Source organism: Lotus japonicus, chromosome 6, assembly GCF_012489685.1.
Source record: "Lotus japonicus ecotype B-129 chromosome 6, LjGifu_v1.2".
Taxonomy (NCBI): Eukaryota; Viridiplantae; Streptophyta; class Magnoliopsida; order Fabales; family Fabaceae; genus Lotus; species Lotus japonicus.
The window spans coordinates 714,024-728,933 of record NC_080046.1 but is presented as its reverse complement, the minus strand read 5'-3'; the positions used below and the strand labels follow the sequence as shown (position 1 = coordinate 728,933).

Below are 14,910 nucleotides of genomic sequence, written 5' to 3'. Positions count from 1 at the left end.
TTATGTTTTAAAATCTAGTAGAGGGTCTTATATTAAGGAATAAGAAATATGCTACTAAAAAGTCTTATAATAAGATACAGAGTGAGTATTAAATAGGGGCAGTTGCCCCCTTTTCTAGATAAAAGTTAACATTGTTCTAAAATGGAATCCTCGCCCCCCTGCAATATAAAAGCACCCACCTTCCAATATTAAAATAGACTAAATGCTTTCTAGAAAAGTGTTTGTGCTACTGTATTCCCCAGCCAATAAAATATGTAAAATATTACATATGGTTTCAAAGTTTTAATAGCAAAAAAGAGTGGCAGTGTTTTGCTATTGTGAACCCCCACATACATTCTTTTTAAGAATAAAAGAAAAAACTACCAGAAGGAAAAAAGAAGAGTCACCTTACTAATGGTTTAAACTCTAAAGTTCCAAAATGTTCAAAAAATATATCAATAACTAGCTCTAGCGTTCTACTCTCTTGTTGTTTCACTCTTTAGTAAAGAAAATCTTCTTCTCCCCATTAAGTGGGTTTTCCCTTTCTTTTCAAACTTTAAAATCAGTTACTCCACGTGAGTTTTATTCTCATTTAGTATCATCCTTGGTCATATTAAGATGTCCATATTAATTGGATACTTGTGTAAATTTGTTTACCTGCATAGACATTTAAATAATCCTAATAGTACTATAAGTTAGTCATTGTAAATTTTCGACCCCCTCATCAAGTTGTTCTGGTTCCGTCCTGTGACTAAGGTTGCACTTTTGTGCTGAACCTTATCAGCACGTGATGTTCTATAGAATTTGCTTTGAAAACATCCTAATTTTCAACCTTAGCTGAATGTAATAGACAAAAAAATGTGAGTGTTTTGAAAAGGATTTTATAAACACAATTCAACCTCATTCTTGTGTTATTTATGTTTATTTCAATTTTTTTTATTACACTACCTATAATCTCCATTTAATTTTGGGCATTTGCTTGAAAACCAAACCAGAAAATATTAAAAAGATGTTAAAAAAATATTAAAAAATGGTAAGAAAAGGACCGAAGCCACATCCCAATTAAAAGATTGCACCAAAAATATGTAATTTACAACTTGTAAAACGAACAAATTTACCTTCCCTTCTTGACTCCCTAATTAATTAACTCTTGAGATGATGAGCATCACTTTCTCTCTCTCTTACTCACTCAATTTAAAACTCTATCGGGCCAACCCGGATCCAGATTCACCCGACCCAAAATCCGAAAGAGAGATTTCAGTTAGCGAATCCCCTTTGGATGACCTTCTGGACGATGGCTTTCGCACCGAACCACCGTCTTCGGAGTTCTTCGATTTCCTCCGGTGACCGTGTTTACTGCCCGACGCTGGAGCGTCCTGCGATGGCGAATCAGAGCCATGGTTCGAGCCGCGACGGTGCCGCCTGTGTCTAGAGCCACCCGACGATGAATCGTGTGTGGAGGAGTCCGCAGATGGATCTGATGCTCGGTGGTGGCGGCGCGTGTGCTTCTTCGCCGTGTTGGATTCAGTGTCGATGGATTGGTGTCTCGACTTGGGAATCAAATGTCGAATCTTAGACGGTTTGTCCTTTGTATTGTGATGTTCTGGAAAGGAAAAAAAACACTCCATTCATGATCATGTTTCAACTTTGTAACAAAGAAAATAAATACATAAATGTGAATAAATCTGGTACCTTAGTTTATTGGATTTACTTCATTCATTTGGTAGATTTTATTTAAACTAAATTATCTTATGCAAGTGTTTGAGAAGTTATGTATACAACTTATGATCTATTTAAAAGTTGTTTTAAGCTTGTTTTTATAATTAGAATAGTTTATGAATAAGAACTTATGTTGAACATATTTTTAACTTATTTTAATAAAAAAAACCAATTAGCTTATTGTTGATACCAAAATTTTATATATATCATGTGCCAGAACCTTATAATTTCTAGTCGAAATATGGTGCTGGTTTTGGTGTCGAAATTATATGTTGATGGAGCATTGTTCATGGTATTGGTTATCAATTCAACTATTTTTTAATGTGTCCAAGTTGTCTAATTGATTGGTGAAGTTCTCGACTAAAGACAAGGAAAAAGATGGCAACTGTCAAAGAAAGTGGAACGTGGCAATTATGGAGGTGGAAGTGGTGCAAGGAGTTACCTGAAGTATAGCTACGGGAAGTTGACACAAGTTGTTGCAAGTTATTTTATTTGTAATTATGCCAAGTATGTGGCTATAATGTAGGGAGTTATTTTCTAAGATTTAATCTCCACCGTAGGATTAAAATGGTAGTTCCATTTTAAGCTCTATAAATACTAGTTTGTAACTAGGACAAAGGGTTGGATTCCTAAATGACTGCAAAGCTCTAAAAAAGCCTTCAAGCCCACGGTTATGGCAAACGGCTTCAACGAGTGTGCAGTAGACGGATTCCTTCCACCATTTACCATTCCAGTAATGAATTTGCTTTGTTCTTATTTGTTTTCTCTTTGATTACCTTTTGATTCCTTGCAATCTTTTTTATCTTCTTTTAAATTTCTACTTGTTTCTACATCTATTGCAATACTCACCGGAGTGTTGTTTCTTTCAAGTTGTCACCGGGCAACTTCTTCACTTTTTCACTCTTGAAAACACACATAAATTGCCTGTAAGCCGTCGGACTTGGAGAGCCCATGAAATAGGATCTGATCCTTGAAATAATTAATTTACATGTGATTTTACGAAAAATCAGTGTAAACAAATTGGCGCTAGAAGGAGGGTCATTTCAAGTTTGAAGCAGGGCATGTGTGTTCGAAAATTTTGGTTTTTATGGATGTTCATGCTTCAAGTTTTGGAATTACAAGTCTGAAAATTCCATACATGATACATTCAGTATCACTTCCACGAAAGGGAATTGGATGAAGTAATTTCAAGCACTTAGTTCGAATTTCGGCTCACATAGCCGAAAATGAAATTAAACGGTTTTTCAAAGCCGCAGAAAAAATTGGCTGCGTTTTAAAGCTAATGAACATATTGTTGTGGAAGGCTTAATGGCATCACCAAGTTCGAATTGGCCTCATGATTTCCAATTTGGCCAAGTTAAAGTTCAAGAAGAGTCTTTTGAAGTCTCAAAATGACGTTGAAAATATTCATAGTTGAAAGAATATGGTGCTGTCCACAGAATCTGAATTGGAACTGTACAAGGAGAACTCAAAGAATATTCAAATGGGAAATGGCTAAATAATCATGGAAGGCCATGAAGTGTTTGTTCAAATTTTGGTATTGCAATTCAAATGTTATTCCTCTCACTTCCTTCGAGCAACAACATTTGGGGGGCCTCTGTTGATACCAAAATTTTATATATATCATGTGCCAGAACCTTATAATTTCTAGTCGAAATATGGTGCTGGTTTTGGTGTCGAAATTATATGTTGATGGAGCATTGTTCATGGTATTGGTTATCAATTCAACTATTTTTTAATGTGTCCAAGTTGTCTAATTGATTGGTGAAGTTCTCGACTAAAGACAAGGAAAAAGATGGCAACTGTCAAAGAAAGTGGAACGTGGCAATTATGGAGGTGGAAGTGGTGCAAGGAGTTACCTGAAGTATAGCTACGGGAAGTTGACACAAGTTGTTGCAAGTTATTTTATTTGTAATTATGCCAAGTATGTGGCTATAATGTAGGGAGTTATTTTCTAAGATTTAATCTCCACCGTAGGATTAAAATGGTAGTTCCATTTTAAGCTCTATAAATACTAGTTTGTAACTAGGACAAAGGGTTGGATTCCTAAATGACTGCAAAGCTCTAAAAAAGCCTTCAAGCCCACGGTTTTGGCAAACGGCTTCAACGAGTGTGCAGTAGACGGATTCCTTCCACCATTTACCATTCCAGTAATGAATTTGCTTTGTTCTTATTTGTTTTCTCTTTGATTACCTTTTGATTCCTTGCAATCTTTTTTATCTTCTTTTAAATTTCTACTTGTTTCTACATCTATTGCAATACTCACCGGAGTGTTGTTTCTTTCAAGTTGTCACCGGGCAACTTCTTCACTTTTTCACTCTTGAAAACACACATAAATTGCCTGTAAGCCGTCGGACTTGGAGAGCCCATAAAATAGGATCTGATCCTTGAAATAATTAATTTACATGTGATTTTACGAAAAATCAGTGTAAACACTTATCAATAAGCACTTATGTTGCTTATAAAAAAAGACACTTATACGATAACTTTAGTGTTTTCTTTATGAATTAAGCTCTTGTGTCAGTACCTGTTTTGTTTTAACCTCCTTTCTCTATGTAAATGGAGTAATGAATCTACAGATTTACAATCGTGGAATATATATATATATATAAAAATAAATTTATAACATGAACAACATAATATATTACTATTAAAAATTTAAAAATACATTATAATTATTCTTTACAGTTTTTCACAGTTTAAAAATTCTATACAATGTTATGGAAAGATATGGCAATGTAGGGACATTTTCTATTGTGTGGAGGCAATATACCACATAATGTTTTAATAGAGTTAAATAAGCTTTTAGTCCTTGTATAATACGTTAAGTTTGAAAATGGTCCCTCCTCAGAGCAAAGTTTAAATTCAATCCCTTCTGTTTGAGAAACTACATAGTTTTAGTCCCTGCAAGAGGTGGTGATCCGATAACATTTGCTACATGGTTTCACCGATCCTACATGTAATTGCCACATGGCTTCACCAATCTTGTCGGGGTGATATTGATTAGTGAGTTAGTGGTAAAGGTCACCGAACAACCACCTCCGACAGGGCTCAAAATCAGTAATTTCTCAAACAGTAGAGACTGAAATCAAATTTTGCTCCGAAGAGGGTTCATTTTCTAACTTAGCGTATTATACAGGACCAAATCGTTATAGTAGACTATTAGTTTATTATTTTAGAATCGTGTGAGGCTGTTGCCCCACCAACCTCTCCCTGTGTATATAGATTATCAAACCTCTTATGTTATCTTATATGCATGTTCTTTGACCTTTAAAAACAAAATAAACGTTTAATTAAGTTATTTTTCTTACATACCCTTATTCATACCCTTATTCATAGCCACTTATCATGTGGGTGTATTCTTAAATGAGATGTATATATTAAAAAAAAACTTAAATGCTATGTAGTTTTGATTGTAATGCATTAATAAGAAAATGAATAGGTCATTAATTATCATACATCTAAATGTGCAGTGTGTAATGTGTATGATAATGTTACAACTACACGCAAGCAAAAATAGTGTGAAGCTTATTCATAAATGTTGTGTATAGAGAAATGTATACAAACCTTCAGGTGCCTCAGGGGCGTTTATTGTTCCATCTTTAGGCGTTTTGAAGTCGCCCATCTGCATAAATTTTCAAATTGCACACAAAATAATGTTTCTTGAAGAAGAATTATAAACTAGTTATAAGATAAGATAGAAAAGTCTAAAGAATGAGAATAGTACCCAGCTTGGTGCATTTGCTGATGGATCATCTGATCCAATATGTGCCACGTGCTTCACATCTGTTGGGAATCCAATTTGAATCTCTTCCTCTTTCTCATCTGCAGAATGATTACCAATTACTCTCTACATCACACTTAATAATATGATTTTTCACATCCTAAGCATAACTAAACTAACAATAAGAAATTTCAGTGTGTTTGGGTGATGGATCTAAGTGAGGAAATGCATTGGCTGAGGTTCGAGTTTTGTGGGGTTAGAGTTTAACGGAAGTGACGAAGAGACTATTCACAATCTTAAAATATAATTGAAGGAATTGTATACGCCTTGAGTGTTAGAGTTTTCTTTCTTTTATTTTTAGGCTTGGTTCTCGTACATGTATTTGGTTTTTATTTTAAAAGAATTAATGCATAATTGAAAAAGAATAATTGAAGCATAAGAGTAAATGACTCCAAATCAAATCAGAGGTCTAAATTAAAGTTACTATCTTCTATGGAGATTTTACTTACCAAATATTTGGGATATGTATCGAAGTCCTTTAAGGAGGCCTTTGACCTTGGTCGACATTAATGATTATGGATGAAACTCGATGATATTTTTGCACCAGAAACCCTCCACCCAAAAGTTGCTGGTGCTTTTAATCTTCAGTGGAAGCTACTAACAGTTTCTGAAAGAACAACCAAATGGTGATGTAAGAAATCATTCTTTTTACCAATAATCTTTTGACCATTTTAATTGATGACACAATAAATTAAAGTTACTAAGTGCATGTTTCAGAAAACATTTTTACAACTGATTCTAAAACTGAAGTCAATTTTAGAGGAAAGTTTATGTGAGTAGCTTCTTGTTTTATAATTAATTCTGTGAAAAAAGTTGATTTGTCGATTTAAACAAGTCATGTCTCTAAATAACTTCTCAATTTTAGAATTAACTCAGAGGAAAAAGAAGGAGAATTAAATGTGTTACTAATTGCATGTTTGAAATTTCTTATAGAGTTGACTCTGCATACATAAACAAGTTTGGATAGAATATTTTAGTAGCTTATGATGTCATAATTAATTATGATAAATGAAAATTTGATTCAAACATCCTGTTTGCAAATTCTTCTACAATTAATCCTAAAACCATAATTAATTATGGGGAGAAACTTATGAGAGTAGCATTTGAATTTTTAATCATTATGAGGAAAAAAAGCGGAATTAAACATGCTACAAGCTAGCCAATCTCCAAAACTTATTTATCAGTGAAGTTTTCACAAAGGACATACACCCAATTTATTGTCTGGAACTACTTCCAACAGGGGACAATGTTTCATCATGGAAATGGAAATTTTTTGATTTGGAAAAAAGAATGAAGAAAAGAAGATAAAGATTACAACAAAGACACCTCACCTACCTGGCTATCTTCAGAACAAATTATTAAAGTAATCATCACATGACCTTATTGGCCACCCTAATGTTGAAACCATAAAACCTCAAAATGGAGAGGTAGAACACATGAATATATCAAGATGACAAGGTTGGGAGATGAGAAGCTATGCAGAAAAAGAAATGTGCATGCTTCTTGGTTGGTAGTTAGGAGAATAAACCAACCAAGAAGAGGGAGACTTCAGGGTGGAAAAAAAAATCTCAAAAGTTAAAACACAGAGAACTTCTGGTTTTTGATGCACCATCCCCCTGCCGGTTGAGAATCAATCAAAACCAACAGCTCAACGTATATTTAGGTGAACATCCAGATATGTAGCACTGCAATTTTCAGGTGTAAAAGCTATATTTGGGTTCAAGGTTTTTGATATAGCATTTTTCTAATGAAAGCACGGGAAAAAAGGTTGAAGAATGATCATTGGTGAAACATAAAAATTAAGCTAAATCCATTTTATTATTAAAAGAATTGTTGGGTTGGGAGTTTTGAAAGAGCAACATTTTTTTTTTACTTTTCTTTATTCAAAAATTAGTTCACAAAATTCCATTCATTTCATTTAATATTTTTCTTTTACATGATATGTACATATATTTTATTGAGAGAAATATTCAACATGTGCCCCGTAGCACAAAAAAGAGTATTTATTCATACAACTCTTTCTTACAAAACTCCAATAAAATTAGTATTTTGGGGTTGATTATGACTAGGGTAAGTCAAGTGAAATTCTGCCCTTATAGTATTGACGGACGCTCCAACACAACTGGTAGTTGAAATGTCAAGCAAACACTAAAGCAAGCAGTATAGTATAGTATGTTTTGATGATTAAAACATAAAAGAAGAAGGGTGTGGTAATAGAATAAAAAGGGGATTGTAAAAAATAATAATCCGAATTTTAAATAATGGGAATGGGCCTAAACTAAACTAAAGTTAGAAAAGAACACGAACACAGCCGGATCCGTTTGGCCCATAACCCCACACGCTGCTTTGTTCTTTATAATTGCAATTGCAACAAAAACCCTAATTCCTTCTTGCCTCTCCCTTCCTTCCGCTCTCTGTGTTTCACCAGTCATATCATAGGCGAAAATGGTGAGTTCTCTTCTTCGTCTTTCGTGTTTCTTCATCTTCATCTTCATCTTCGTCTTAGTGGTTTGTTTGTTTTCTCAAAATTTTCTGTATTTTATTATTTGTAGCCTTTCAAGAGGTTCGTTGAGATTGGAAGGGTTGCTCTGGTTAACTATGGCAAGGAGTATGGGAGGCTCGTCGTCATCGTCGATATCATTGACCAGAACAGAGTATGCATTACATTACATGCCTCTCATTTCATTCATTTTTCTAGATTCATGCCAAGATCAACTCTTATAGCTTTGCTTTAAGGGAACATTCCACATACACTATACTATGCCTTTTGTTTTGTTTCCGTAGGAACTTGAACCATAAAGTATGCCCTTTTTCATTGCTAATGTGTGTTTTAGGTTTTCTTTCAAGTTGCTGGTTTTATTGGATCATAAGGCTTTTTTCACTTGTTCATATGTAGCTTAAACTAAATGAGGTTTTGAGTAATTAGGTATCAATTATGATTGATATATGATAATATCAAATTCCATGAATCAAGTTAGAGGTGTCCATGCTGTTGATAAGTAGGATACGCATGTCACAGCTTTTAAGTATTTGATTTTACAACTGTTTAGAATCATTTTTGTTTATCATGCGTGTACAGGCTCTTGTTGATGCCCCTGATATGGTGAGATCCCAAATGAATCTCAAGAGGCTTTCCCTCACTGACATTAAGGTTGATATTAAGAGGGTCCCTAAGAAGAAGGATCTGATTCAAGCAATGGAGGCTGCTGGTGGGTACTAATTGCGATAAAGAATTTTTTTTGAAAGCATTCCTTTTGTTCATCAATTTGTTTTCTCATCATGCAGATGTTAAGAACAAGTGGGAGAATAGCTCATGGGGCCGAAAACTGATTGTGAAGAAGAGACGGGCAGCTCTGAATGATTTTGATAGGTTTAAGATAATGTTGACAAAGATCAAGGTTGGTTTCGGTGTCCATGTGCATACTTTTCTTATTTGCTATGTTAGAGTTCTAAGGCCATTCTTGCAGTTGGTGAAGTTCTTATTGTTAGTTATGACTTACGAGGGCTTTTATGCATATTGCAAATATTTATTCTACACTTTTTATGTTGAGACTAATATTTGAATTTTTAATTTGTGCAGAGGGCAACTGCTGTAAGGCAAGAGCTTGCTAAGCTGAAGAAGAGTGCTGCTTAGGCATGACTTCATGTGCAATTTTTGAATTCTATTACAATATTCCTTCAATTAGTACACCTTGGTTGTTATATGAGTTTTATATATCATTGAGGACTTCCTATGAAGTTTATTTTGAGATTTTTCATGTTAGTGGATTGATGTCAGTTTTTCCAATCTCATTGTTAAAATATCTAGTCCTATTTTTTACTTTTGTTTGCTTTCAGATGTTTGGGTGTTGATTTAATTTATGACGTTCTCAAGTTAACAAATATATTAAGATGCAACTGGAGCAGGATCTGCTTTTTTAAATTTTTTTGTAGCATGTAGGATTCATTTCTTTTCTCAATTATAAAAAACCCTTATCTGCATGATTTGATTGGTGTTTTGTGATTACCGTTGGGCATGTTGATTGATGATTTTATGAGCAATTTTGATTTCAAAAATCACTATAAAATTTTGGTTTTGTATATACGTTTTGAAATATTCCAGTAATTTCTTTTAGCTTCTTGGTTTTTAAAATAGAAACATGATTGCATACTTTGGCAATGTCCTGTAACTTTTTCTTTTTCTTATACATGTTATTTTCATTTCAAATTGTGATTATATTATGGATGTAATTTAGAGGTGAGGAAGTGTAGAACTGTAGTAATTAACTTATTATTGATCAGTAGTTTTATTGTCCAGTATTTTTATAATTTCATTTAACTAGGCTTCAGAATGTTGAATTTTCAACAATGAACTTTCACAATCATTATCATTGATACCCTATTCAACCTCCTCCAGGGGCATATCCAAATCCATTAAAGAAATTGATTCCTCACTTATGTCCTTTTTAGATAACCAAAAAAATTGTGGTATTTAAGATCCTTCAAATCTTCAGAACAATCAGTTCCGAAGTAACCTTAATCCGGTCACCAAATAAAGCTCTTAGGCTATGTATAGCCCTTTCATCTCCATGAGAAAACCCTGTCATGAGTCATGACAGAAAAGATTAGGATATTTCATCCCTAACAATCTTAGATTTACAAATAGTCCTGAAGTGTCAATGACGTTAACGTGATACTCACGTGCTTCCCTCTCTCCTCATACCTTCTTTTTCTCTCCAACTAGACGTCCACATAAGTCTCCTCCATTAAGAAATAAACGGTAGGACTAACGTTGCACACGACCTACAATGTCGGGGACCATCTATGTAATTAAATTAGGTGGGGGACCAAAATCGTGGCATTGATAAACGTCGGGGACCAAAGTTACAATTAAGCCTTTTTTTATCTCACTTATGCATGCTAGCTTATTGAACTATCAAATTCTCCCCCATCTGCAAAGGTTTCTTTCTAATGTGTGTTAGGTGTGAGACTTTTCCTTTCACTTTTTGCTTCATCTATTGATGGAAGACCTTTAATTGTAAGCAAATAATTGCCCCTTGCATTATTTGGCCTCAGGTTCGGATTCCAGAGACTCAATTTAGAAGATAAAGTAAGTTATTATAACCAGTGATTGAGTTGTTTAGTTGTTTTTTCAAAGTATGTAATCACTACTAATAATTTTAAAGACTTACTTTACCTTCTAAAGTGATTCTCATTTTAAATGAGTCAAATCTTTTAACCATTCACTATTCTCCGAATTTGAGAAGAATCCGACCACATAGTTTAATGTATGTAGTTTTACTTTGTGATTTACATAAGAATGTTTTCAGAATTTGAATTTGAGACTTCAGTCATATGACAATAACTTTTTACCGTCACTCGGACTTATTGGAGGGCCTTGAATTAAATTGTACAAACTCAAAACTATTACCATTTTAGGAAGACTGTGAATGGAAAACTCTTTTTGGTCAACCAGTCTTCTACTGTTTAGTACGATGACTGTGGGGTGAATGAGCAGTCTCACAGTTTGGAGATACTTTAGCTTAGACAAAATAAAGCATGCGGATGAACTAGCAAAGTTAATTTACTTTAAGTACACTATTAGATTTAAGCATTTTACACACATATGAATCAATCGGTTAGACTGAGAATTGTTAAAGTGACTAGTTTATTATAATGAATCCATTAACTAATCTCATAATTGGCTAGAACCGATAAAAAACTTGTCGAGTCGGGTCGGTCAAAACCCTCTATTAAACTAGTCAACGGCCGAAAAAGTTACAAAAGTTCATAATATAGATAATTATTATTTTTATCCTTCTCTTATTAACTTTTCGTATCAAAAGACATAAAATAAGTCAATTTGGGTTGACACAATTTGTCACATGTTCCAGATTTAACTTTCACCTCCTCATAAGTCGAAGGTTCGAGTCTCCTTATGTCTAAAGTTCTCAGTTGTTTGGCAACTCTCCTCGAGGAGATACTGACACTCATACCAAAAAGAGAGTCTCTACTGACCTCTCTAGCATGCCACTGATACTCTACCTGGTAGCATGAAGAAACTTTCTCTCCATTCAACCAATTTTGTAAAAAAAATATAAAATAATCAATTAATCATTTATGTAAACTTAAATGTTTGTTTGACTTCTTTTCTTACAATATAATATCATATATTATAAAACATTAAAAAAATAATTTTAGTATAAACCGTTTGACCATGTTCATCCAATAAACGGTGGACTAATACTTTCACAGATTCAATAACTGGTTTGACTTTCTTTCAAAAAAAAATTACTGTTTTGACTTTTAAAACATTAATTGTGAGCATTGAACTTAAGAGTAAATAATATATGTGTAATGTGTTAACATTATGAGTATTATTAATCAATGTCTTAGTTTAAATATCATTTAAAGTACTACACCTTTATCTGACTTAAAGTATCATAACTAAAAATTATTTATTACAAGTATATCACTGAATGTATAAAAGTTAGCTGCTAATAAATAAATATTTAATATTTTGAAAACTTTAACTTGGAGTTTCTTTTAAGTTATATGTGTTCTATTACTATACTGAGATAACTAGATATTATACCCGTGCGTTGCATGGGTTTCTTTACAACATTTTTAACATTAAATAATAATGATTATAGTTTAAATTATTACATAAATATTAAAATATTTTTCAATAAATATTAGTAGAGTTCAACATTTCAATCATTTCAGAAAAAAAGACTTTTCAATAAATATTATTAGAGTTCTCTTTGTAAATAAATTTATATTACTCAAATTTAATAATTAATATTTAATAATCAGCATTGGATTATTTTAAAAATATAAGATATTTATTTATTTATTTAATAATGTGAAATATAATACAGTCCATTTGAAAAAAATAAGCAATAAGTTTTAAATGCCATCAAAGACGTTGTTTAACCATTTTTTGTACTTTTTACTCAGAAAGTCATTTTTTGGGAAGGACAATCACAATTTCCCAAACAAATTTACACATATTAAAATTGAGAAAAATAAAGTAATATCATCTTTTTCAACTATAATAAGATATAAATTAAATAGATTAAGTATTATGTACATTGTAAATTTATATTTATTTAACTTTGGCGTAATATATCTATTAACCTTGCTCAAAATTGTTTTTACTAATATATTATAAGATCATAAAATTATATTGAGATTTGTACGTCAAATAAAACACACATACATTATAGTTAATAGTAAATACATTATAGTGTCGTTTTTCAATTTAAACAATTTTATTTAAATTATTTATTGATAACATTATTTTTTCATTAATCAAGTTTAATTTTCGTTATTTTTCCCTAATGCAAAATTCAAGTCAATTTTTAAGTTTATGAATATTATTATTCAATTTAGGTTGTTGAATTACTTTTGAAAATACAAATTTTCAGTTTTTTTATTTTATTATTTAATATATTAATTACAAAGAAATTTTTTATTTCTTCCTTTATTTTAATGCAAAGGTAGGAAGATTTTACTGCTTAATATATTTCATTAAAATTTTAATGATAATTAAATAAAAAATAAATTACTATGGATAACATATTTTTTAAAAATATTTTTGTATCTAATTAAATATTTTATTAAATGATTATATTAATGCGTAGCTATTGCTTATTAGAGTGTCTTGTTAATCTTTTTTTTCCGCTCTTTTTTAAAGAACTAAAGTATTATATTTCAGGAGTCTTTTGTCATGTTCTATTCTACCTTATACAACAAAAATGTAAATTTAGTTGGTAGTTGAATAAATAATTGATCTAAAAAATTTATTGATCAATTTTTAGTTTAGTTTAATGTATATAATACAAATAATTTTTTTTTTAGTTTTTTGGTGTATTTATAACAAAATTTCAATTGTGTTATACATTTTTGTAGGTAGTTGAATAGCTAATGACTTAGAAAAATTGATTCATTTTTAATATTTTAATTTAATTTATTTACTACAAAGGAAAATGTTAATACAAAGGTTAATTAAAAGTAACTTTTACATTTTAGTAAGTAGTGTAAAAAATATTAATAAGTTTTATTTGTTATTTTTTAAAAATTCCTCAACCTATGATGTATAATTATTATAAAATAAATTTTAATTTTAATATATAAAAAATTATAAAGTCTTAAAATTAAAAAGAAGTATAAAAATACTATTAACTATCTAATATTTTTTTTAGGAAGCAGGAATAATCAAATTTAGGAAGCAGAAATAAATCTAATATTTTTGTTAATGTAAAGTTAGTCAATTTCAGTTAAATTTCCCTCATGTAGAAATTAATAATTAAAATTAAAATAATATTAATATTTAATTTAAAATATTAGAATTTGAAAAGTTTAACAATCACTAATTAATAATTACTAATAAGTGGATGTATATTGGAAGTTGAATAGAAATTTTTTTAACTTTCTTTCTTTAATGCATTTAATACTTTTAGCTCAAGTGAGCTTTACATATATATATAGATTTTATTCAAGTTAGATAGGATTACAGACGTAAAAATTTCTCTACCTAATATTTAAAACAATTTTTTTGTTTACTTGTTAGCTTTACCCATTTTAGTAGGTATGTAATTATTTATAGATAATGTAAATATTTAATGATTTCAAATACATTTTTTCTCAAGATATCTTTTCCAGTTTTCCCAACAAATTTTTTCTATAGGTAAAAAAAAGATTTTTCTATTTACAATGTTTAGGAAAGAAAATGAATCAAATTCTAGATTAAACATTTTAAAAAATTCACCTACCTACCAACTATGTTACACAATATTGTCGGTTAATTTCAAATAAATTAAAGTAATAAAATAATAAGCTTTGACCTTATATTCTAAGCTCATTTAAAATTTTAAATCCTTGTACAATTTAAAAAGAAAGTTTGAATATAGTATATATCAAGAGATTACTTTTATTTATATATTTGGATGAACTACCAAAGAGGCGCGAATCATGATTTTGTATCTTTTGATCAGAACAAGATAATTCCGTGTCAAAACTACAAATTGTCTAGTATCTTTTTTTATGCATCGGAAAATTTAAATTGTCTAGTATCGAAGGTTATTTGGATTGTTAAAAAAAAGGTTATTTGGATAATCTGAAAAAAAAGGGTTATTTGGATAATCTCAATTTCAAACGTTTCATAATGCCCAAAAAAAGGAGGAAAAATAAAAATACAAAGCAAATCAACTCTTAGCCACTAAAGATATCTAGTTACTCCATTCTTTTTTAAAACGATAGTTAAATGTTTTAAGTAAAAAAGTTATTAGATAAGATCTCAATCTTTTTCAAAGCCTAAAAATTTATTAATGTGGTATTTGAAAGAATCCTAATTCTTAATGAAATTGATTTCTATGCACTGATGGGTGTAAAAGGTTTTACACCATCATTCAATCACAACCTTCTATTTTCTATTTTAGATATTA

At 30.9% G+C, this 14,910-nt stretch overlaps 2 protein-coding genes across 3 annotated transcripts; one reads left to right on the top strand and one right to left on the bottom strand.

Moving 5' to 3' along the window:
- Nucleotides 1-1,010: 1,010 nt before the first annotated feature.
- LOC130721876 (CRIB domain-containing protein RIC1-like) lies at nucleotides 1,011-7,112 on the bottom strand. Of its 2 annotated transcripts, none has more exons than XM_057572463.1 (5): nucleotides 6,814-7,112; nucleotides 5,932-6,089; nucleotides 5,426-5,523; nucleotides 5,266-5,323; nucleotides 1,011-1,582 (listed from the first exon to the last, which is right to left on the bottom strand). In XM_057572463.1, exons 2-5 carry the CDS (start codon nucleotides 5,987-5,989, stop codon nucleotides 1,182-1,184), a joined length of 615 nt encoding a protein of 204 aa, XP_057428446.1. In that variant the 5' UTR covers nucleotides 5,990-6,089; nucleotides 6,814-7,112; the 3' UTR covers nucleotides 1,011-1,181. The 2 variants fall into 2 exon arrangements, with proteins under 2 accessions (XP_057428446.1, XP_057428445.1); XM_057572462.1 differs by having other exon boundaries at nucleotides 6,818-7,111.
- A 661-nt stretch (nucleotides 7,113-7,773) lies between these two features.
- Nucleotides 7,774-9,269, top strand: LOC130726798 (probable 60S ribosomal protein L14). The gene is made up of 5 exons (XM_057578103.1): nucleotides 7,774-7,930; nucleotides 8,035-8,136; nucleotides 8,562-8,691; nucleotides 8,768-8,880; nucleotides 9,063-9,269. Exons 1-5 carry the CDS (start codon nucleotides 7,928-7,930, stop codon nucleotides 9,114-9,116), a joined length of 402 nt encoding a protein of 133 aa, XP_057434086.1. The 5' UTR covers nucleotides 7,774-7,927; the 3' UTR covers nucleotides 9,117-9,269.
- Nucleotides 9,270-14,910: the final 5,641 nt, after the last annotated feature.

What these genes read in the sequence shown, in the direction of transcription:
- LOC130726798 (XM_057578103.1), top strand. An exon ending in ATATCATTGACCAGAACAGA is followed by an intron (nt 8,137 to 8,561) that starts GTATGCATTACA and finishes ATGCGTGTACAG; the next exon opens with GCTCTTGTTGATGCCCCTGA. An exon ending in TAATGTTGACAAAGATCAAG is followed by an intron (nt 8,881 to 9,062) that starts GTTGGTTTCGGT and finishes TAATTTGTGCAG; the next exon opens with AGGGCAACTGCTGTAAGGCA.
- LOC130721876 (XM_057572463.1), bottom strand. Translation starts at nt 5,989, where the DNA reads ATGTCGACCAAGGTCAAAGGCCTCCTTAAAGGACTTCGATACATATCC. An exon ending in ATACATATCCCAAATATTTG is followed by an intron (nt 5,524 to 5,931) that starts GTAAGTAAAATC and finishes ATCATTCTGCAG; the next exon opens with ATGAGAAAGAGGAAGAGATT. An exon ending in CAGCAAATGCACCAAGCTGG is followed by an intron (nt 5,324 to 5,425) that starts GTACTATTCTCA and finishes AAATTTATGCAG; the next exon opens with ATGGGCGACTTCAAAACGCC.